Raw genomic sequence first — 26330 nt, forward strand, 5'->3', positions numbered from 1 at the left:
TAGGCTAGTAAAGTTTTCTAAATATGGTAACTTATTCTCAATTAAATTTTACTATTCCCAGCATGAAAATAAAGTAGTGAGATCCATTATGAGTAAAGTTTAAGGCACACAATCCTTGATTGAAATGTAGTATACATTAACAGTCATATTACACAGCAATTATTATGTCGTAGACTTTGACTATTTTCAAGTAACAAACATATGTTTCTGTAAATAAAAATTATCTCCCTTGTTATTCTTATGGAGAAATACGAAACTTTAAAGGGCCCCAGGGCCTCACTCTCTAATTATTTCCTTAAAAAGAAGGTTTCCTGCACAACTTCACGTTACGCTCTTTCCAATGACACCAAAAACATGTCAATCGGTTTAGTAGTTTCGGAGGAGTAATTGTCACAAAAATCGTGCTTGCGTATTAAATAAGTACAAGAGGTCGTCCAGTGGTCGAAACTCGACCAAAAATATGTAATGTACTCACTTCTCTATTTTCACCCCTCACTGTAAATAAAACACGTGATTGGAGTTTCTTCCATTTGTTTTGATTTTCTGTTTATATTTCGTTGTTATTTCGTCACCAGCATGGCAACGCATAAAATCCATGTTAATTTTTTCAAATTTTCAAACTCATTTTCGTGCTTATCTTTGAGCCTATTTAAATTTATAAAGGGATTCTGCACACCTACAGGAAAATTGCTTTCTAACGGTATGCACAGATTTACCCCACGATGTACACAAGCTGAGAAAAAAGGTTTTAAAGAAACATGCTTGCCTATTAATATATAGATAGATAGATAGACTAGAGGTCGTCCAGTGGTCGAAACTCGACCAAAAATACGTAATGTACTCACTTATCTATTTTCACCCCACACTGTAAATAAAACATGTGATTTGAGTTTCTTCCATTTGTTTTGGTTTTCTGTTTATATTTCGTTGTTATTTTCGTTACCAGCATGGCAACGCATAAGATCCATGTTAATATTTTCAAATTTTTAAACTCATTTTTTGTGCTTATCTTTGAGCCTATTTAAATTTATAAAGGGATTCTGCACACCTACAGGAAAATAGTTTTCTAACGGTATGCGTAGATTTTCCCTACGATGAACACGAGCTGAGAAAAAAGGTTTTAAAGAAACATGCTTGCCTATTAATATATAGATAGATTTCAATGGATTCGACTATTAATGGTGGTAGGTTATTTAATCTAAACCTTTATAGAGCCTACACAAGATTTCAAATTAAAAGCAAAATGATGGATTTCACTATTTGCCAGTATTAAAATCCACAAACGTTTCTATAAAGGCAATTAAGGTTGAATTTTGTTTCTAAAAGCGTTGGTGGATGTGTATATTTTATACAACAGATGTAAAGATCAAAATGATTCCATTTTGTGTCCTCTTCCCATTGCAAAGTACAGGTACAACAGCTAGTAAGTCATAGGCGTACTCTCTTAAGACTAGCGACACACACCTTACATATAAGTTGTCGTATTGTATCGTTATAGGATTTTAGTTAAAAAGACCCATCTTAGGCTTTAAAGCTGCACTGGGATATAACAGAACAGGTACATTGGTTGTTGGAGAGAGAAACCAACCAAGTGTGACATCACGGGTCACCGAGTCAGCTTCACAGCTGTCAGTCACTGCTGCATCAAAACTGCCTCAAAACTTTGATGTTCTGTCATTTGCTATGTTGGTCAAGCCCATAAAACAGATAGTAAAGCTAGATAGTACTGGTGGTAGGATATAGCATTAGCATATACATAAAATACTCCCTTTTAAACATTCTAATTGATCAGTTGAAGACAATTTTAAGGAATGTAGCCTAATTTTTATGTTTGGTATAGATCAACACATTTAGATTGGCAGGTGGGCAGATTTTTGCATTACGATGATAAGTCTACTGCCTACTTGCAGGGCAGCTGAGTGGTTCTATGTTGTAGTGCTCCACTTAGAATCAGAAGGTCACCAATTTAACTTTTTGATGGTTCAACCCTGGACCAAGCTTTCTTGGGTCATTCATTGGTCTTTTAATAAATGGTCCTAGAACATAGCAGCTGATCTTAAGTCAGCAACAATGTCACACAGCGATCATTTCACTCCTTCTATGCAATCATCTATACAATCCTTACTTTAATTCAGCTAAAAATATACATACACTAACTACGTAATTGTCTTACGGGATTAAGTGAAGTGAAATTTACGGCAATGCTTGTTGCAGGATGCCATGGTCCGTAAGGTCGGCAAGCATCACTACGTGGCCACTCATGTACCCTCGCCTCACTACCACGAGAGGGGATACTACACAGATGGTACCATATCCATCTCTCTCTATTAGTTTTACTTCTGCACCTCTACTCCGGCACTTGCATCTTTGTAGGTTACTATTATCTGTTGGACACTAACCCACAGTTATTTCAACACTAACAACTTGTGTGTGTGTCAGCATGACTTTGGGTTATATGACATCCAGGGAAAAGGTGGTATTACTGGTATTAGTTTTCAATACTTTTGGGATAAGGTGTTGTTGGAGTTTGTTTTAAATAGTCTGATTCAGGGTTTTGAAGGTTTGAGAAGTGTTTATTGTTGAAAGAGTTTTTGTATGGGTTTTACACGCTTTTTTAAACTAGCATTTTAAATTTCTATAGGCCTATTTCACTGCAATCTGAGGGCAACTTGGTAACGAATAATTAAGTACCTAATTAAGTTCAACACTGGCAGGTAAGTCATTTGTTGAAGGGTTACAGGCGTTTTTGGAATGTGTATAACCACAATGAATACAAAGGGTTTGTATTCAGTGGTGTAATAACACACATTGTAAATGAGTTGTGTGCTGTGGCTGTAAGTCATCTGGATCACTCCAAAGGTTGCAGTAATCACACACAACATATGAACATAATTATATCAGTAAACAGTTTACCATAACAAACAAACAAATTAAATTGCTCAATAGCGATCAAAACCAGGCAAATGGGTAACTCCAAGGCCCCACTAGAAAAACAGGCCATGCTGCAGGATCCATGACATCACACTATTGTCAGGACCACATAAGTTTGCAGTTGAGGTAGGAGCCTATTTACCATATGGTTTTGAATGAACCAATGAGAACCATGCGGTGTTGCCAAATCTAATAATACCAGCTGATTTGAAAATATTGCTTAGTGTTTTAATAAAAGTGTTGTCAACGGGCGATGTGGCAACGAAGCACTAGCCTTGTCTTGTGATTGGCTGCCACCAACTGCAAACTTACGTGGCCCCGACAATAGCGATAGATTGCATTGATAAATTAATTGCCATCACCATTCCCATATGTTTTAGGTAAATAAACTAGCTGGCTGTTTGCACTGAGCTAATCTCAATGGCTGTTAGTAAGATTTTAATGGTAAGAGTTTAGTACAACTATCCACCACTGTGACGTAGTGTTGCGCTGTCCATGCTGCAGCATGGCCTGTTTTTTCTAGTGGGGCCTTATGGTAACTCTTGCCTTAATTTAACACATTTTTGTTGGGCTAAGTTTAACAGCTGAAAAATAAGACTTTTTATCTTTATTTTCTTATAAATTTGTTGTTTACAATTAATTATTTATTCATTTTTACAATTAATTAATAGAAGTATTTTATCAATAATTTTAAACTCAAGTGATGAATAATATATTAGTAATTTGATAATTTGCATATATTTTGTACCATATGTATTCTAATTGTCAGTTTCAGTGATTTTTAATGGAATTTTACAGAAATGCCAACAGGTTGTAAAGTGTGTCTTCATCAGTGAACATATTATTTAACTTGTTATTTAGTTAGGAATGTAAAAGAACGCCTCTGGTATAATTTGACCTTTAGCTTGGAAACTCTGTGTAAAAAAGGCTTCTCCTCTTAATGTCTATTCCTATGTTTTAACATAATTCCTTTTACAAGCCCACCATTTGTTTACCAGTATTTAAATTATTATCGATTATTTTTATGTGGGTTGACTAAACAATGTTTGAAAATTGGTTTGAAATAATTGTGGTTGGGAAAGCCGTCTGTAAATTAGTACCTAATCTACACTACTTCATTATTTGTATTCCCTATCTGTTTGTTTTTATATTGATATTTTTTGTACTTTCAAGTAATTTGGTGATAAGGGGAAAACAGTTTTCATTACAATGTCAAAACGTGTCTCTATTTTTCTATCTATGGAACAACTACACAACACACACACACAAACACCGTAATTACAGCTAAATTACTTTTACCCTCCTTAACAATTTAGTAGCATCTAGTAAAACAAAATTTCTTTGCTCTAGTTTCTAGTTTACAAAACAAAACTGACTTGTTAAGCCCGTAAGCTATGTAGAGAGTGTTCAGAAACAAACGAGAAATTGAGTTGTCTGGTTCTTTCCACAAGTAACTATCAGTTTATTTTCTTAATTAGAATTTTTTACGTTTATTATAAGACACAAACAATCTGAGCCCTGATCTTTTTACCATCCAACTCTAACATCAACCTTTTGTTAGATAGCGCAATTAATTGATAGCCCAGTGATAAGTGACATCTTTGTCCAGAATCGACCGCTCTTGGAATCGAACAGAAACCTTCAGATTTGAAGACGAGCTAAAACCACTTCAGATACCTTACTCTAATTGTTATACTGTAAACAGTTCCCACACTCCAGACAGCTCGCCTTGACTACTCCCTTCACAACTTCCTACGTCGCGGACCTGATTCCCACCCTTCCCATAGCATATTAGGATTGCAGATACCTTAATCTAATCGTCTCAAACAGTTCCCACACTCCGGACTGCTCACCTTTACTACTTCCTTTACCACTTCCTAACTCGCGGACTTGTTTACCTCCCTTCCCGCAGCATTTTAGGATTACATAAACCTTAATCTAATCGTCATAAGCAGTTCCCACACTCCACACTGCTAGCCTTTACTACAACAATCATAGATAGAAAAAGTCCTGCTACAATGTATCGAGTAATCTTCAGTATAATCTTTGCTCAATCGTAACAACTGATGCTTTTCCTTTTGTACTGTATATTTTGTAATTTGCTAGTATACCGTGGATAGACTACTTACAAGTCTTTTGTTTACTTTTTCCTTGTTATTTAATCCAGCCAAGATGGTTACTTAGCAACCCATAAGACTAATGTAAAAAAATGTGACTTTCTGTTTAATTTTTCGACGTAATTAGATTTTTGTTGGCAGTTCTAACTGCAGTAAACTCGTTTTTAGGCCAAAAATAAACTACTGTATTTACAACATTTAAAGAAAATCGTCGGAGCAGTTTTCGAGATCTTGGTGCAAGCATACATACATACAAGCAAACATTGCTCATACTAGAGTATAGGATTATGATTATAGGGAGTAAGAGTGTAAATTGTAGAAAATTAAAAAAAGTTGTTAGCCTATGAAAGCTTAAACCCTTTGCCTCTATAAAACTGGGTAGGCCTACTCGTAGCTGAGTAGCTATGGTGCTAGTTTGGTGATCAGAATATCACCGGTGTGCCCAAGAGAAAGGTCTGAAGATTTTTGATGGTTTTAAAGCTGTCCTCCTTTTAATAAAAATGGTCCTGTCCAAAGGACTATATAGCTGATTTTAGAAATAAAGCTGTCAACTCCATTCAACCATCTTCGCCTAAACATACGCACCCCAGTGAGTTGATGTTGTAATTAAAAGCTTTTGTTTCTTCAGGAGAAGACAGCCAGAGAGCAGCCTCAGAGAGGACGATGTCCGAGTACACGGTGACCAACGAGCGTGCGCGAGTGGTTCCTCCACCGCGCAAACACCGGCCTCGATCACGCTCCAGAGAGAGGGATCGGCGCACGCGGAGTGAGGAGCGTTACTACCCTGAGGAAGGTTCAGACATCTATGTCACTAGTGCTGCCTATAGACCACCCTCTGAGATCAGGTAGATATTCTGCACTCAACTCATCATAGTCAACATATCCATTGGGGGTCAAAAGGCTAAACTCCAGAGAGGGAATGTTTTGGAAGTGGTTATTTTATTCTGTCAAAAAATCTAATTTTGACCTAATTATAAAACATTACTGATAATTTATGGTCAAAACTACATCAATTAAACTTGGTCATAAGAATCACTAGCAGCCTGCGTCACTTTATGACTTCAAAATCCATGATAGATTTTATTTATAGTTGATAAGAATGAAAACGATTACGGTATGTTTCATCATATCCCTATTTTTCCAATTGCGAGCCCTATTATTTTCATTACGTGCGCGATCTCTTCGAGGCATCTTAGAAAAATTACAATTACTAATGAAAACACAAAATCTAATGTAGGCCTAAGTCATTTTCTTCTTTACATTTTACACAACTAACATTATAATATTTTACTTAAATTCTCTAAAACATCAATAAATCATACTATGAAGACACAAAATCCTCTCACAACACAATATACCTTACGTAAGTAATTTTATTCTTTACATTTTATACAAATACATTACAACATTTTACTAGAATTCACTGAAACATCACCAACTACAGATAACGCCATTTTCGTAAGGTAAAAACAAAATAGTATCATACTGGAAAAAGTTCAGATGATTGACAACAGAATTCAGCACAATAGCACAAACTATTAAATTCTTAAAGCCTCTAGGATGAAGGGCTTTCACGGGATATCATCCAAACCCGCATAAGGCACATCTAGAGGATAAGAGTTCAAAAATGATACCCAATATCCCTCTTAAAAATATTTAGGGGTCGATTTTCTGCACACAAAAATCCAACACATTCTTTTAATAATATAGACTAGACTACCTGTTGCTCGAATTCGAGCAATTGCGATTTATTACAGTTGTTATTTTAAAACAAATAACAGTCATAATTTACGATGACTTTAAAAGAGTCGACTCATAAAGATTATGGAAATACTCACAATGTACATAACAATATAATCAATATCTTGTAAATATCTTAAAATTTTTCAAAAGGTGATCTTGTTCTTTAGTGTTTTCTACAAATGTTTCCCACTCATAGCCACATTAGGTTGTCCATAATAACGATTATAAATTTTTAAAAACAATATTTTTCTATTATTCTTCTACTTGGTGGTGTTCTATGACTTTCCTATGTTTTCATAGTTTGAAAAAAAAACTGTTTCAATGATTGCTCAAGAAATGCAGCACAGTGTTAATTCAGTTTCCACTTTAGTATATCAAATTGTCCAGGCTTTCTTCCATTGTAATATTTACAACCCAAATTAAAATAGTAAATATTTCATTTTAACCCGGTCAGTAAATGTTTGTAGCAAACGTTTGCTTAAATTGCAAGTAAAATATTACAGTAATAGCAATTAAACTAGGTGGCGTTCACAGAGGCATCCACAAAATTTAGCGGAGTCATCAAGGGTTCATATTATTATGTGTTTGTTATACTGCAGTAATAACAGTCGTTTTTAATGCATGCGTTGCGGGTCTAAAGTAGCATCTTTGACTATTATAACAACTTCTGTATACAATAGTCATTGCCTTAAAAACAAAAGCTTTTTACATGGTTTATCATGTTAAACTTACTAGGTGGCGTTCGCAGATGCATCCACAAAATTGAGCGGAGTCATCAAGGGTTCATATTATATTGTTTTTGTCATACTGCAGTAAAAACAGTCGTCATTGATGCATGCGTTCCGGGTCTAAAGTAGCATTTTTACTCTTTAGGGAGTAAAAATCGCTTTTAGCCTCTATGGAGTAAAAATCAGCTGTTGTCAACTCAGTAGTAAATTTCTATTGTAAACGATTGCAGGTATCGAAATATGTATCGATTCTTGCTTCGTAATCATTATAACCTACAGTCTACAGTCTCCTCCCATAACATTTTAGCATTGCAGATACATTAATCCATTCCCACGCTCAACACTGCTCACCTTTAGGCCTACTACTTCCTTCACCACCCCCTACGTCATGGACCTGTTTCCCTCTCTTCCCATATCATTTTAGGATTGCAAATACATTAATGTAATTTCCAAAACCAGTTCCCTTCCCACACTCTGCACTACAAGCCTTACTACTTCCTTCACCATTTCCTACGTCATAGAACTGTTTCCTTCCCTTCTCATAGCATTTAAGTATTAGATACATTTATCTAACTGTCCAAACGGTTCCCCCACTCTGCACTGCCAGCAGATTCCCAAGATTGCAGATGCCTTATTCTAATCTCATAAACAGTTCCCACACTCCAGACTGCTCGTGTTTACTACATCCTTCACCACTTCCTACGTCTCGGTCCTGTTTCCCTCCCTTCCCAAAGAATTTTAGGAATAAAGATACCTAAATCTAATCGTCAAAAACAGTTCCCACACTCCGGACTGCTTGCGTTTACTACTTCCTTCACCACTTCCTACGACATAGACCTGTTTACCTCCCTTCCCTTAGCATTATTGGATTGCAAATACCTTAATCTATTGATCATAAACAGATAACAAACCCCGATCAACTCGCCCTTACTACTTCCTTAACCACTTCCTACGTCGCGGACCCGTTTTCCTCTCTTCCCATAGAATTTTAGGAATGCAGATACCTAAATCAAATCGTCATAAACAGTTCCCACAGTCCTGACTGCTTGCCTTTACTACTTCCTTCACCACCTCCTACGTCACGGACCTGTTTCCTTCCCTTCCAATAGCATTTCAGGATTGCAGATACCTTAATCTAATCGTCATAAACAGTTCCCACACTCCGGACAGCTCGCCTTGACTACTTTCTTCACCACTTCCTACGTCGCGGACCAGTTTTCCTCCCTTCCCATCGAGTTTTAGGAATGCAGATCCCGAAATCTAATCGTCATAAACAGTTCCCACACTCCAGACTGCTCGCGATTACTACTTCCTTCACCACTTCCTATGACACGGACCTGTTTACCTCCCTTCCCTTAGCATTATTGGATTGCAAATACCTTATTCTATTGATCATAAACAGATACCACACTCCGAAAGTCTCACCTTTACTACTTCCTTCACCACTTCCTACGTCACGGACCTGTTTCGTTCCCTTTCCAGTGCATTCTAAGATTGCAGGTAACTTAATCTAATCTCATAAACAGTTTCCACACTCCGGACTGCTCACCTTTACTACTTCCTTCACCACTTCCTACGTCCTAGACCGGTTTACCTCCCTTCCCATAGCATTTTAGGATTGCAAATGCCTTAATCTAATCGTCACAAACAGTTCCCACAGTCCGGACTATTCGCCTTTACTACTTCCTTCACCACTTCCTACGTCGCGGACCTGTTTCTCTCCCTTCCCATAGCATCATAGGATTGCAAATACCTTAATCTAATGGTCATAAACAGATCCCATACCCCGAACAGCTCGCTATTACTACTTCCTTCACCACTTCCTACGTAGCGGTCCTGTTTCCTTCCCTTCCAATAGTATTTTAGGATTGCAGATACCTTTCTAATCGGACTACTTCCTTCACCACTTCCTACGTCGCGGACCCGTTTTCCTCCCTTCCCATCGAATTTTCGGAATGCAGATACCTAAATCTAATCGTCATAAACAGTTTCCACACTCCAGACTGCTCACCTTTACTACTTCCTTCACCACTTCCTACGTCACGGACCTCAAGCTAGTGTCGTCATTTGATTATATTTATGATCCATACCATTTCTGTTCTAATATCTGTGGAATAATGCTATCAGCTATTTCTTTATATACTGCATTCAAAAGTCAACAGCTGATCATATGTCTTTGATTATTTGTTTATGTGTCAAATACTGCGTCCATAAGGATTACATTGAAACTTTGAGACCCAGTGGGGCGGATTCCTGAGAGACTTTTTTAACGCCATATAGATGTTAGCACTCACCGATATGGTCTTTATCACCATGCAAAATTTGAAAACGATTGATTCAGCCGTCTAGGAGGAGTTTGCGTATTACGAAATGCATAAGAGTCGATGTATAAGAGCTTCGCTCGCTCCGCTCAATTATCCAGCTGATCATAATTTAAACAGAAAATATGTTCTTCTTAAAGGATAACATGGGGACTTTAAAAGCCACTGGGGCAGAGCCCAAGGGACTTTTTCAAAAATTTAAGGTCAGTTTGCAAATCTACACACCTAGAGGAGCATTTTGGTATATGGGGTTAGATCTTAAAACGAAAAAGCCTTATCGTTTACAAAGTTTCATGTAGCGTATTAATAATATATCTACCGACCGCTTATCATTTAGATAGATTCTAGATAGGTAGATAGATTCTGCTTTACCTCAGGGCAGAAAGGATAAAGCTGCCAATTATTCATAGAAGTTTTTATTAAGCTTTTACTTGATCGTGTAAATGAAATAAGGGGAATTGTACAAGTTTAGTTAAAACCAAGTACAGTACGCATAAAAGAAATATCACTACCAAACTTTACAAAAAGACAATTGAGTCTATGCTATGATGAAACTCAAATTGATTCTTATAGTCCAGAAGAAATGTAAAACAAACATTATACAATTTTACAAACATTTATTGAGTTCATGATAGAGTTAAATCTGTGAAATTATGTTCATAAAAACTTTAATTTAATCTGAAGAAACAAGTTTCAGTGGCAGTCAAACCAATGACTATATAATTACGATGTCAGTGTCTCTTTCAGTCGCGGATCCCGTCACAGCCGTTACAGCCGACATGCGCCAAGTCATTACTCCTACCGAGCTCCATCAGAAGTTTCTACCATCAAAACCAAGGTATAGTAGCGTATTTTTTCCTTTTTATAAAACCCTCTTAATTGGAAAACTATCACATCTCATTAAAAACTAAAACCTCTATAAAATTAGTAGAAACCATTATTAAGACCAAAATATACAATGCTTTTGGAGATTAAACCAAACATAAGTAATGATTATGTTACTGATAGGAAGCTGCAGTTTATATTGACTGGGATGGGTGGCGTCGTCCTGTAATCCAGCTACTAGGAGGTCACGAATTGTGGATATTTATAGGCATACACTGTGGATGCGTGTGGATTAACGTCCGCACGAGTGAGTACTACGACTATCCGCAGTACTATCCTGATAATTAGACCAATTCGTATATACCAAGGAAAAATGTGCTTCGGATTCCACTATAAACTGTAGGTCCCTTAGTTGCCATTAGCTGTATGGGCTATTAATTAACAGCTGTGTCTAAGGAATGTCGGCCTTAGTCACTAACAAGACTAAAAGATCGCGCCACTCATCCTACACTCATCTCCATTCATACTTGGCTTAAAATACCTACTAAGTATGGTCGCCATTTCATTGAACAGTATTGAACAGTAACAGTATTGAACAGTATTGTAGTTGTATGACGTTTTTATCTCCCTCCCTTTTTGCTTTGAAGGCAATAAAATTAGGAAAACCAACTTGATGGCTTTCAAATGGTAAGAGAAGCCTTGCCTAAATTGTGGTAAATTTAGTACCACATACATTACCAAAACTTTTAGTATACAATTTGTTGGAAAAAGAAAAATTGAAATAGTCATCCGATTTTCACTACCAGAATCGCTTATTACCCAAATCTCATAAAGAATGAATAAAAAAAAACCTAAAAGCTCAGTAATAAGGATTGTTGTTAAAGAAGGCAGGAGCCGTTATCGGGGCAAAAGCCAAAAACTCTTGTGGGGTTGTTTTTTCATTGTCTCCCACGCTCACAAAAACATCGTCATTGTTTTTTGCGATAGCAGTTAAATTCTGCACCCCTTCTAAGGTCTTGTAGAAATCAAAATCATCATCGTCACCTGCGGTCACAGAAACATCATTATTGTCTTCTGTAATCGCAGAAAAATATATATCATGGTCGGTGTAGCAAAATCTTCCACACCTTCCACGGTCCTGCAGAAATCATCATTGTCACTTACTGTCATGGAAACTCATCATCGTTTTCCGTGATTGTGGCCAAATCTTTAATATCTTCCTCGAACTTTTAGATATCATCTCGTTTCCTGAGGTCACACATACTCCTTAAGCAATTAATTAATTAGCTTTGTTTTTTTTTTTTAACGTAAGGGATTAGCTGAACACAAATGTTTCCTCAGGTGGACCACAAGCGGGGATTGGTGATTGAGACGATGTCTGCTCCCAACCCGTTCTGTCCTCACACTCGAGGGATGTGCTGCCTCATGCTGCTGCTGAACCTTGGCCTCATCCTCGTCACACTAGGCATCGTCATAGTGGTGCAGTTCTTCCAACCAGTTTTTGTTTGGTAGGTTTTGTTTTTAAGGCTAGTTTTTTTGTCGTGGTAAGTTTTGTGTACTTTGGTGAGTTGGTGGCTCAGTCAGAGGCAAAAGATAGTTTAAGTTAATTCATTATTTTAATTATTTGTCCGAAAATAATAACAAAAAATTATTCACCTTGACGAGGAATCCAATAAGGTTCTAAGCCGTGGAAGACCTTTACTTAAACCATTGACTATTGTAGTCAAAGCTTAAACTATGAAGACTGGGCAATCCATTAGGAAGAGATTTTAATAAAGGGTGATCATTAAATTATGTTATTCATGATCTATAGAAAATTTCATATATAATATATGAGAGATGTACTTGATATGTACACACCTCAGTGTCCACTGTTTGGGTGGGAGGTTCATTCCACCGGACGCGTTGCAGAAAGTCAACAGTCCCGGAAGGTCAAATAATTTATACCTGTGCCGCTAGGTCAAAAACTACAATGTTTGCAGTGTCTGTAGATCAAAAATCCCAGTAAGTCAAATAGTACAGTCCGGGCTAAAAACGTAGTCTATGTTAAAGCAATTGACTTATTGGGAATTTGACCTAATGCAACAGCAGTTTTAATATAACGAAATAAGATAAAATATAAGTTCAGTTTCGCTGAGTCAACAGTGCCGGAAGGTCAAAAGTATAATCTGTTAAAAACAACGATAGTCCTCTCGACGCATGACTTCAATAATTTCGTGTTTTGGTGTACTTAAAGTTGTGCTAAAATTTTGAAATTTGGCACAGAGCTTCTTGGTTAGTCCTACTCGATGACTATTTTGTTGGAACTTTAAACTATTTACCGATCTAATTAATAAAAATTGAAAAATGTATGGTGAAATAGTTTTAAATCGTGATTTCTAACATGAAAAAGTTAGCATGCGAGATTTTTTTTTGTTTTTGGGTTAGAGAGGTTTTGTCTGTGGCAAAGTTGTAGCTAAAAGTGTGATGCGTAAAATATATATTTTTTAAATTTTTTACAATCAGTGGTTCAATAGATAACTTGGGTTGAAGAGGACGGCAAATTTAGCATTTCGCAACGCATGGAAAGACATCGTACGATGGGACTGCTGAGTGGACTTTTAATTTACACTTCTAAGGACAAGAAAAATATGAATATACAAATCACCAGTTCATTCATATTATTTATAAAACATCTTTCTGTATTACCAGCTTACACTTTTCACTTATATTAATAAGAATACATCATAAACAGGGTGTTAAAAATAAGCGGGGAGATATTTTACCTAGTAATTCATTGGGTCAAAATAAACAGAAAATGAAGGATACCGTAACATTTTTTCCAAAATCGTTTCGTTAACCAGATATCCGCCATTTTGTATTTTTTACATACAAATATTTATCTTTACACTTTTCCAACCGATGTTAATGAAACTTGGTATGTATGTTAAGGTAGGAGAGACCCATGTTATTAAAAAAGATTCATCTCTATTAACCTTAAAATTTTAAAATTTAACACTTAACTACAATATAATATACTTTACTACACCACAATATTTACGTAACCCCATATAAATCTTTAAGAAAATAAAACGTTCACATTTTTAAAATCCAAAGTAAATCAATACAATCTTTCTTTTTTGAAAAATACAGGGTGATTGATATAAGTGTGCCAGCCGTTTTATTCGAAAACTATAAGAGATATCAAAAAAAGTTAAATGGTAAGTGCCTTGGATTTTTTATGAAAAAAATTATAGTCAAGTCAAACAAATTATTTTAGCCGCCATTTTTCCAATATGGCCGCCAACTTTGATTTTTCTTACGAAACACCCTGTATTTTATGATGTATTCTGGTAGAAAAGGCAATTTTAAGACAATTTTATTCTTGTGATTTTTTTCATAAACCTAACCGTTTCAAAGATAATAATGGTTTAAGTTGTGAAATTTTGAATGGTTTTCGTGCAAAACAGCTGGCATGCTTGCTTCGAAACTCTTTCTCATGCAGAAATTTCAAAACTTTAACCATTATTATCTTTAAAACGGTTAGGTTTATGAAAAAAATCACAAGAATAAAATCGTCTTAAAATTACTTTTTCTACCAGAATACATCATAAAATACAGGTTATTCCGTAAGAAAAATCAAAGTTGGCGGCCATATTGGAAAAATGGCGGCTAAAATAATTTTTTTGACTTGACTATAATTTTTTAAATAAAAAATCCAAGGCACTTACCATTTAACTTTTTTTGATATCTCTTATAGTTTTCGAATAAAACGGCTGGCACACTTATATCAATCACCCTGTATAGTAAAAAAATATGGCGATGTTAAAATAACGACAGGTGAGTTTCGATCTGGGTGTTTCAGGTTTGAACCTAGGAGGATTTAACATTAATTAACATTAGAGTTTAATCCTCCTAGGTTTGACTGATTGAGAGGAATACATGAAACCGAAGGGGGAGGGATCACAAGTGCATTAGTACTTACTTTGATGGATTTAACAAAAACCTTTTCTATTTCACTTATATTCAGCTGTTTAATTTCAAACGATACGTTTTAGCTACATCATTAACATGATTATCATCATCATTATCGTTTGAGTTTGGGTTTGCGGCAATGTATTTTTATGAATAAAACCTTTAACTTGATACCAAACTTGACCTCTGTTGCTATTAATTGACTGTATGGACTATTAATTAACAGCTGTGGACAACCTTATACGAGTGTGAGTAAGTCCGAAAACAGAGTAAGTCTGAAAACAACTCTAAAAAACAATAAGCAATAAATTGCAAGAACCGTTGCTTATATCATTGTGTGTAAACCACATAGAGTACACCTGTATTCTATCTATTTTACCTTTTATTTTTCCAAGACTTTATAGAAAATCACGCATTACGTGATCAGTGAAGAAAGGCTGTATCCCATGTGTTTTATAGGTAAAGAAGACAAGGGCGGTCCTAGACATATATTTTGGGGGGGGTCACCGGGGGCCTGGGGGGTATGGAATACCCCCCAAAAAGGAGGGGGGTCCTGGGGTTCCCCCCGGGGAAAATATATAAATAAATAAATATAGGCTATACAGGTGATCAACTCAAGGAGGCCACCATTGGGATATCGGAAACGGTAAGAATTAGAGAAAACTTAAAATGGGGGACATTCCTTTATTTTTTGTGGCAGTTAAAAATATGATTTTAGTTTCTTTTTTTTACTCAACCGCCATTTTCCAAAATGGCGGCCAAATTTGAAATTTCTTATGGAACACCCTATATTTTATCATGTTTTCAGATAGAATAGGCAATTTAAAAACTTTTTTATCCTTGACATTTTTTCGATAAACCCACTCGTTTAGGAGTTACAGCCAATGGAAAAATGACTTCCGGTGTACATTTTACATCATGTAACTCCTAAACAAGTAAGTTTATAGCAAAAATGCGAAGAGTAAAAAAGTCTTACAATTGCATCCACATTCCAAAAAAGACCATAAAATTCATTAAAAATATGAATTATATTATTTTTAAAATGGCGGCAAACTTGAAAAGTGGAAAACTTTTTATTTTATAGTCTTTAAGGAATGTAGATGCAATTCTAAGACTAATTTACTTTCTGCAATTTTGCTCTAAACTTACTCGTTTAGGAGCTACATGATGTAAAATGTACACCGGAAGTCATTTTCCATAGGCTGTACTCCTAAACGAGTGGGTTTATCGAAAAAATGTCAAGGATAAAAAAGTTTTTAAATTGCATATTCTATCCGAAAACATGATAAAAAAACTAAAATCATATTTTTAACTGCCACACAAAAAATAAAGGAAAGTCCCCCATTTAAAGGTTTCTCTAATTCTTACCGTTTCCGATTTCCCAATGGTGGCCTCCTTGAGTCGATCACCCTGTATATATGAATTTGAACGGATGGTGTTTTTGGCCTCTAGGGACCTCAAAACTAAAAATTAAATCGGTCCCGGGTCCAGGTGTTTAGTAGCTTATTCCCTATATGGAAAATTCACCAAAAACCTAATAGTTATATAGAACAATATTACATTCAACCAGCTGTTAGTTAATACAAATTATATGGGACTAAAACAAATCAATGATTACAAAGATTCCTTTAAAAATTAATTTGAACATCCTACTAGTTTACTATGCATATTTAATTAATCTGCCATCCTCATACCTAAGAATTGAATGTATCAATGGTCAGCATTACACATAGTATAAATAAGTCAACTCTAAATATGTCTTTAAATTTGTGTCACATATGCTGAATGTTTACAGCTGTTATGTTAAGCAAATTATATTGAACTAAAAGCTAGCTTAGAAGGTTAGCGTCGGCTGCTAGACTTTTAAAAAATTAAAACTTATTTTCTAAAAAACTGGTACCCTTAATTATAATTATGGCTTTGACATTCCCTGGTTCTCAAAATTATCTTTCTTTCAACACAAAAATAATGAAAATCCGTCTACTGGTTGATTCAGAATGTGAAAAAACCCCATTTACGTTTTAATAATATATATGATAGTTTGGACAGGTTTCAACCCTTCCGAGGCGTAATACGTTTACACAGTTTATGTGTAGACTACATTATAACTCATAAAATAGTTCTAAAATTAAATGGATCTCCTTTTACAAACGTATATAATAACCAGAAATTTTCAAATCGCCCTTGCGTGTATTTCATGCCACAAATTTTGACGAAAGGCTTTTTATTACATAAACTATACCTATTTACAGTGTTGACCAAACAGTTGGCAAGAAGCATTAATAGATAAGCTATGTACCAAATATGATAATTTTAGCTTTATTCTAATTATGACAAAACACGAAGTAACTAAAAGCGAGTTTTGTTGGTGTAGTAAGCGTTGCAGGAGGTCTACTTTATACTGAATCGACGTTCACTTTTATTGCTTTTGATCTTCCGGCACTTTTGACTCAGCGAAACTGAACTTGTATTTTACCGTATTTCGTTATATTAAAACTGCTGTTGCATTAGGTCAAATTCCCAATAAGTCAATTGCTTTATCATAGACCACGTTTTTAGCTCGGACTGTACTATTTGACTTACTGGGAATTTTGATCTACAGACACTGCAAACATTGTAGTTTTTGACCTAGCGGCACAGGTATAAATTATTTGATCTTCCGGGACTGTTGACTTTCAGCAACATTCCCCATTCCACCTACCTTGAATATAGTATCAGGTCTCTGCAAGCTGTTTTGGCCCTGGAAAGACTAAAAATGGTATTGATAAGATATATAGTCATATCATATAAGTAAGTTAGTTTTGACACACCTTAGGAAATAATTGTTAACACGCTGTGGCTACTATAATTGTAGTACCTTAACACTAGTACTGCACGTGGCCTACTATAAATGAAGCACTGCGCTCCCAGCATTCGGCGGGGAACGTTGTTATCCACGCCGCGTGTAGTGCCAGTTTTGTATGTAATTTTAGTACAATTTGTTTTTCAATGAGTTATATTTGTATCTTATTACTGTATAAGTGCTCTTTGAACAGTGTACTGTGGGGTTTTGGCTTGGATTTAGTGACATGGAATAGAATAACGATAATGACTGTAAGTAGTGTAGCATTGTGTAAGGAACCTAACCTCAAAATTGTACTTCACACCTTTTTTGAGGTATTTTTGATGGTGTACTTGGCCCCTGCTTTTTCCCTCCAACTATCCAACTTACCAGGGGGGAGGTGGTAAAACTAAAAACGTGGGACGCATGCAATAGATAATCCTTATATATAATACGTGAAGGCGATTTCTACAAAACACTACTCCTCCGTTAATAATGGACGGATTTTTACAAACGACGTGTCAAAGTAAAGTATTTTTTGTGTAGACGCGCCCTTTCACCAATTCCTGTAATAAAAATCCTCGGGCTTTGCCCCACAGGCCATCAAAGTTGAAGTTTCTCCCTTAAGATTAACATGGGGGAATCTAAATATTTAATTGGAAACTTTGTACCCACTAATTTGAGAGAACGGCTGGGCGTAGAAACTTGGTAGAGGTGTCCAAAGAAAGGTCTTGGTCTGTAGATGAGTTATCAAACGAAAAATTAAGCAAAATCCCTTAGGACTCTTCCCCAGAAGCCTTTAAAGATCCCTCCACAGAGTTGTTTACATTTTGGCCATGTGAATAATACTTTTTAATGAAACAGCTGTTAATTTTTAAATTGTATTTCAAACAACACATATTTATTGGAAGTTACTGAATTCTACCAAATAAGTATTTGCAATGTCATTTTCTGATTTTAAAATTGGTTTTCTTCTTTATCATGTTATGTTTTGCAATATAACATTCCATAACGAAATCAGTGGAAAATCCTTTTATAACAGCAATTCTTAAATTATTTCTTATTGAACTATCTTATATCTATTGTACGGTGTCTGCCTTTTTTTACCACTTTTGGCTACATTTTATTATATTATTCCAAACAATATATCAAATATTTATGTAGAAATATCTCCTCTTATCGTGTCTAATAAAATCTAAACATAGAAACCTTGCCTAAAATGGTACCCATCTTGACAAATTATTTGAACCTATATTACGGACTTTTGGCGCACTGGGTTGGTATTGAAAATAACACAACATTTTTAAAATATGGCACAAAGAAAAATACTATTTAAGCAGCTTACTGCATGACAGAAAGGTCATATTCCTTTTAAACTAGATCACATAATCCTTTATAAGATACGTTGATTAACAATATGTAAACGTCAATATATACGTAACAGCCAATTTACAGTATTTTTGCTTTTTGGAAATGTCCCATTGCTATGTAATTTGCATTATTTGTTGCCAATGAAGCTGCCAAGACCATATGAACTAGGAGGCCCCTAACAGTTCAAGAATAAAAGCCAACTTCACTTCAAGTATTCCACTACACCTAACATTCCGTAGAGAGATTATATTGACAACTTTATGTTATCGATAAGACTGAGACAACTAACTGACCTCTCCCATGTCAAGGAATTCCAGCTTTAACAGTAACCCCACAATCAATTTATCAAAACTATGCTAGAGGGTTCATTCATGGGCACAGAAGCACGATATGAACTGACACGACGTGATAAAGGAAAAATCAAACTTACACTGTAACGGATATACCTCCCTTTGAGGTTAGAATATGTCTTCCCAAAAATATTTTCTTTTCAAATAAAATCATATTACACTGATGAAATCACGGAAGTGTTTAGCTACAAAAGGTCTACCAATACGATTTTAATACTATTTAAAGGTTCTTCTAAGGGAAGAGATACCATATAACATACTAATAATAACTCCGATGACGTAAGTATGGGAAATATTTTAATCATTAAATGATCAACCAAATTTGCCAACTATAACGCAATTAATATCATTATTGTTTTTACACTTATTACTCTTTAAACAAATCTAAATGCTCAAAATATGTATATTTCACCCAATTTATCGCAGTTAGATGAATTAACGTAAGCCTTGAAAGTAACCATCGATTTCGACGGGTTTCACCTAATACTAGTTTAGTAGGTGAAGATAATTGTAAATTAGCTATTGCATGTGCCTCACGTTTTTCGTTTTAAATCTTACAAGTATTTAATCTCTCCAAATTATTTTCTTCTCTTTGTCATTAATGTGTAAATCTATTTTATAAATGGCCTGTTAATACACAACCAAAACCTTTTTAACTGTAAACAGATGCTGTTGCTACTATACTCTCATAATCATAAAACTTTAGAATCTCTCGGGAGCAGAACCTGTACCTCTTAACCTCTGCTCTTTGAAAAAACTGTAAAATTAAAGTACAGTTGAACCTCGTTTGTACGAACCTCGATAAACCGAATTCCTCGATAAGACGAATTTTTCTTAATCCCCTTGACACTTTCATATAGGTCAATGCTAAAAACGCCTCTATACAACGTAGTAATTAAGTTAAAAACCTCCATAAGACGAATTTGTTTGTGACATGGACTAGGACTGATTAACCTCTATACAACGAATATTCTTAGCACAAAACCTCTACAAGACGAACGTGACCTCTATAAGACGAATTTATCATAATCTTAACCTCCATAGTACGTAGTTTGTACTCCAAACAGAAGCTTGTCTCAACATGAAACCCCCACCCATCCCTCCTCCTTCCTCAGTCATTGTTTTTGGAGAAACCTTGGAGCGAGGAGAAACCTCTATAAGAAGAATAACAGCAGCATTAAACCTCGATAAAACGACCCTCTTTATTAAGAATACCTCTATAGTACGAATTTTTCCCGTACCCCTTGAAATTCGTCTTATAGAGGTTCAACTGTATTTACAGCTGACTTCAATTGATATATTTACATTCTTCCAAAATGTAAACAATAATTTCTTTTTAGGGAGCCTATATCCAAGAGAAATATGAAAATGAAATGATTTAATATTGCCATTGACTATTTGCATTGTCATCCATTTGTGAGCTAAGTTTCAAGTTTCAAGTCTCTAGCTCATGAGGAAGTTAGTTAAAATTGATTGCAAAATTTGTACCGTACAAGAAAGCGAGCTAATGTAAACGTTTTAATATCTTTCTTTGGTTTTTCTATGCTGTACAAATATGAATGCTTCCAGCAAACTCATCAAAAAGCTTGACTCTTTGAGTTTATTTTGTAAAGCTCGAGTCGAGCTGAAATACTTGCATGAAAATGAAATGAGTACTTGCACACCCCTATTTTATATCATCTTGAACTGTTCTATGAGGACGACAAATCTGTTTGTCTAACAGACATTAAAAAGTTACTCAACTAACAAAACCTGGCAAAATTATTTTAGAAAAAAACAAAAGCTTTTAAATTTGTCTGGGATTGAGCAAATTGCACAGGTGATGACTGTTGTAGCATATTGTTTTATATTTTGGTTAGAATGCTTTAAATTTTGGTAAATTTGTATGAAAAATAGTATAAAATCAAACGACATTTATATAAACCTGACAGAGACATATTTTAAAATCGTCTTCAGATATTCTCAAACTAGGAGTCATAATTATAACTTATAACCAACTAACTTGAGCATTTATGTTTTAGGATCCTGGGGATAGTGTTCCTGATCTTTGGTTTCTTGACGCTAGTTGGGAGTCTGATCTACTGTGTCGCTATCTGCAGGGACGCCAAAACGCCAGCACAAGTAGCTGCTGAGGACCATTACTGGACGAGGCACTGGTCCAAAAACATCGGCTCTCCGCCCGAGATACACTACAGAGCTGATGACAAGTTCAGCGATAGATATTAGACCTAAACATTGTTAAAAAGTTTAAACTGTTTTGGGTTATCAGGTTGATCTAACAGACCTCCAAGTTTTGTTGTGCTGTACATTTTAGGTTTCCTTCATCTTTTCCACAATCAATAATTTGAACCGATAGTGTCTCCAACTCTTCATACCCAATGGTGCCTGCAACACGTCATACCCACTGTGTCGCAGTTCTGGTTTTGGCCCATTTCCAAAGAGTCTCCACACGGCTATCTGGAAAAATGCGATGAATACGGAATACTGATTGTAATTCAAATTACCATAAGTCACAATACACACGTGGTTCAGACCACTCGCACTAGTTAAACCAGCAACCAAGGTTAACTTACTATATGTCGGTATTGTAAACCACTTTAAGCAAAACATTCGTAACTGTCCCTTGGCGGATCCAGGAATTTGAATGGGGGGGGGCTGCTTTTAAATAATTTCATTAGATGTTATAGCGAAATAGATGTTTTTTGAGCATAACTTTTGTTTGGGGGTTCAACGTAGAGTACAATTTAAACTTCTCCATGCCTATTTTTTAGTTTTTTTAGATTTTTTAGAGTTTCCAGATGGTTGTGTATCAGATGGGGACTTTTCAGGAATCAGCCAAAACCAGTACTGAGGCGCAGTGACTATGAATTATTGTTGGGGGCACCAATGGTTCAAATTATTGATTGTGGAAAAGAAGAAAGAAACCTAAAACTAAACTTGTAGATTGGAGGTTTGACTCCTTGAAAGCCTGATGATGGTCCAACCTAAACTGAAACTAGTTGACACTACAGCAACCAAGGACCACTATTCTGGTATTATAAACTATTTTTGATAATATTTTTTTATACTATGCCATGGGCAAATCCAGACATTTTAAACGGTCATTGGGCTGCTTTCAAATATCTTTAGGGGCTGCAGCCGAAAATGTAAAAGTAACTTTAAACTTGCATTTTGGGACAGTAAGGGGCATACAAGGAGTAAAATTCAAACCTCACCAAGTCCACTTCATAGTTTTGATCATTTTTAATATTTATTACCCCAAAAATGGGGTGAGGGATACAAGCCCCCTATCTGGATCTGCCCATGTATCTGCCTGAGATATGCTACAGAGCTAACAACAAGTTCAACAATAGATAGACTTTAAACATTGTACTGCCATGTTAATGCAATCATTTGAGATTTTACAGTCCAGTCCTGACAAACCTTGTGGAACATAAAGATATTGTTGTAAAATATCTAATTGCACCAGTAAAGAGGAAAAAACCAATGTTAAGTTAATTACCATTTCAAGCTTAATATTCAGGTTAAATTTTTTAAGATCTTGGTAATCTCATGAGTACGTTTCCTTATGCTTTGACAACTATTGAGGTAAGACCAAATTAACAAAAATAAAGATGTTTTTGTTTTTTACAATCTTGCAATTATTCAACAATGCAACAGAATTGCATGTGCACATTTAATGATAGAGGAGTTTTGAGTTAATCTCTTATTTGATGTTCAATCTCTAGATAACGGGTTAGTTATGTCTAATATTTGGTTAATGTTTTAAACCTTATGTCTTATTTTCAAATATAATGCCATAACAATTGTTAATTTTTGTTGAAGTTTTATATTAGAGAAGAAACTATGACTTGTCATTGGTTGGTCGTAAATTATTTGTTCATTTGACTTAAGATAGCTTTTTCATGATTAATATTTTGTTTAATGTTCTACAACAACAAAAAAGTAATCCCTTAACATCACCAAACTGCCCAAATGAATACAACTATTGCAGTGTTAAAAACTAATGGATAAAATGTACACAGCAGAAAAATGGCCCAATTAAAATACTCATTTTACATCAATTAACAAATCAAAGGTTTCAAATACCTGCCACTACTTTTAGTTACAAGTTTTTTTCTAAAAAGAATATAGAGCATTAATAGCATATTTCATCACTAGGGCCTAAAGTGACTCTTTTTGGCCCGAGGTCGGAAAATGAGCGAGGGTTAAAAAGTCACTTTTTTGTAATGTAACGACTAACTAAAATCGAAATTTACAACTTAGTTGACAACAGCAGATTTTTACTCCCTTAAGAGTAAATATGCCACTTTAGACCCACAACGCGCGCATTCAAAACCTCTGTTTTTGCTGTAGTGTGACTAAATAGTACATCACTAGGGGTGACTCTTTTTGACCCGAGGTCATGTTTTACGATCGAGGGTTAAAAAGACACTTTTTCCCGTGTGGTAAACTATATTTTTTGTTATATTGCATCCAAACAAAGCTAGAAAACAAAATAATTTTAAGTAAAGATAACCTCTCAAAACATCTTCCAGCTTGTTTTAAATTCTGCTAATGCAAATAAGTAGCTGTTTAGTAAGTGATTCCATCATTTAGACTATTATGATTGTGTTACAGTAAATTATACCATTGATATGTCGAGCAATCGACAACAATAGTCTAAAACCTTACCTAATAATTAATCAAACATCTTCCAGCTTGTTTTCAATTCTGCTAATGCAAATAAGAAGCTGTTTAGTAAGTGATTCCATCATTTAGACTATTATGATTGTGTTACAGTAAATTATACCATTGATATGTCGAGCAATCGACAACAATAGTCTAAAACCTTACCTAATAATTAATCAATTGATAAATAATTTTGATCGATACGATTGCCACAATCAAAATTTACTACCGTTTACAACAGCTGATTTTTACTCCCTAGAGAGTAAAAATTATACTTTTAAACCCGCAACGCATACATTAAAAACGGCTGTTTTTGCTGCAGTAAGACGAAAAAAATTATATTACAGTGTATTTACAACACATCACTGTTTACACTGAAATTCTTTTTGTCTTGCAAAACTATACAGCCAACAATGGGATTTGTCTCGGTTTCACAGCCCAGTGGTTCCTTATAGTATAATTTGTTGGGTCTACCTGATTCTCCTCTATATCTTGTGAAAAATACTTCAGTTTATAGCAAAGCAAGGAATCAACTGTGGTACAACTGTCAGTTACCTTATAAAGTATACTGTACTTTCATAATGTTTTTTTCCTACAGTTAGCTTACAAAGTGGGCTAAGGTGCCTTCATTGCACCAAATAAAACACAAAGTAGGTAGCTAATTGCTGCATATACTTACTTTTGCCCCACTAATTTTAATTTTTACCCTACTCATTTTTTCACACTCTAGTATTCAAACCAAACAACACAAAACGTTGTGCTTTTATTATGCACGTAATACATGTACGCTTAAAAATAAGTTGGCAACACTTAAAGATACTATGACCACAATCAGCTGGTGCAGGGTTTTTATTCCTCCCAAGCTTGGATTTAAGCTAACCTAAAAACGTGTTGTTTAGTATTTGAAAGACTAATTATTTATATGCTTTATATAGTAACTGTAGGAAAAATATAATGTGTAAGTGTAACGCGAGTGCAAAGTGCCTTTGCTGGACTCAAGAAACTTTCCACACATGGGCAGCAAAGTACCACTACGCACACTAATTACACAAATAACTATTCATTAATAATGGAATAAAGATAAGTCAAATTATTTTTGTGTATTTAATTGTTTTAATAGATTTTAACAATGACATGACTGTTTTTGACAACCACAGCTACACGGTGAAGTTGGAAATAGATATTAAAACGAAAATCATTATTTACTCCCACCTAAATACCATCCCTTAATTTACAAAACATTAAATGATTAGACTGAACAGTTAGAGATACATTTCCCAAACTTACCTTTAGGAAACACATAGGCTTATATAAATAAATTCAAATAACTTGTGTCTCGATTTTACACAGTCAAAGTGTAGCTGGGTTTATCAAATTTTCTGGATCAATCTTCTCATATTTGGTGCTCTTAAACATCTGTGATGTACCCTTAGATACTTATATTCAGTTTTGTAGTGGTTTTGTAGATATTGTGCTACGTTTTAATAATCTTCAATGTACATTTTGTTAATTATTTTTCAAACGTTTGCATTTAAAGTTTCAAGATTTGTAAATTTCATTTCTAATGTTTATTTACAGTATAGTTTAGAGATGACATATATTAGAATCAATCTATAGTTTATTTGGTGCTATATTCTACTTTCACTGATATTTTTTTCCAATTTAAGGATTTTTATACAGACTGATCAAGTGTATTGAATATATTTACCATTAACACAATTAATTGAACCCTAAACTAAGTAGGTCTGAAGCTACACCCAAACTATTTTAATTGATGAAGATTGTTTAGTCGATTCAATTACAAATATCCAGTATTTTTGGAAATAGGACTGTCTAAGGATAAGAAACTAAATTATCTTATGTTACATTGTAATTTTTCAATCAATTAAACTAAATGTTTTATAATTTTGTTATGTCAAACTTTTAGTTTCTTACATTATTCAGAACACTATATATAAAATAAATAAAATATATAAAAGCACTTTGCATAATCTTTTCAAAAGTAATGATTGTTAAAGTTTTCTGTAAATAAAATGTGTGTATGTATAGTAATTATTAACAATTAGTATTTATAAAATAAAAATAGTTTTGAAATATTTGTTGGTAAGATTTTGTTGTCCCTTTATATTCTGTACGTCTATGAGACCTATGAGACACACATTGGCCAAATCACGCCACTAAATGTGTACTCAGTCATTTATTAAATACTGTTGTGCATTGGAGTGCATTGCAAAGATTCCATGTGTACGTAGCTGTAGTGGTTATGTTGCAGCAGCAGGTAAGAACCTTAACCATTTTGATAAGCGGCTCGAATCCCTACATAAAGCCTTATCATCGGTGGTCCCCTTGAGATTATTTTTTTTTAACAGATCATTGAAATAACACACTGGTTTCAAGATTACTTTGTTTAGGAGAAAATAAGTTTTTTTTGCTTAACACCTTCAGTGCGAGGGGCGGGAAATGTCGTCCTTCACCATTGCCGGGGAACATTGTAATTG

At 34.9% G+C, this 26330-nt stretch overlaps 1 protein-coding gene across 3 annotated transcripts in view; it reads left to right on the forward strand.

Annotated features, from left to right (window-relative positions):
- The window catches only part of LOC129002757 (uncharacterized), a 67499-nt gene extending 41609 nt beyond the window's left edge, over positions 1-25890 (forward strand). The window contains exons 2-6 of one of the 3 annotated variants that reach the window (XM_054430796.1): positions 2215-2369; positions 5677-5893; positions 10576-10678; positions 12007-12173; positions 21183-25890. In XM_054430796.1, coding sequence (XP_054286771.1) covers positions 5712-5893; positions 10576-10678; positions 12007-12173; positions 21183-21387 — 657 coding nt within the window. In that variant the 5' untranslated portion in view covers positions 2215-2369; positions 5677-5711 and the 3' untranslated portion in view covers positions 21388-25890. The remainder of the gene's footprint in view (positions 1-2214; positions 2370-5676; positions 5894-10575; positions 10679-12006; positions 12174-21182) is intronic. The other 2 variants (XM_054430793.1, XM_054430795.1) reach the window with 2 other exon arrangements.
- The last annotated feature ends 440 nt before the right edge of the window (positions 25891-26330 follow it).

This window comes from Macrosteles quadrilineatus, unplaced genomic scaffold (assembly GCF_028750875.1).
Source record: "Macrosteles quadrilineatus isolate MER2022 unplaced genomic scaffold, UCM_ALF_1.0 Scaffold_9__3_contigs__length_116548681, whole genome shotgun sequence".
Taxonomy (NCBI): Eukaryota; Metazoa; Arthropoda; class Insecta; order Hemiptera; family Cicadellidae; genus Macrosteles; species Macrosteles quadrilineatus.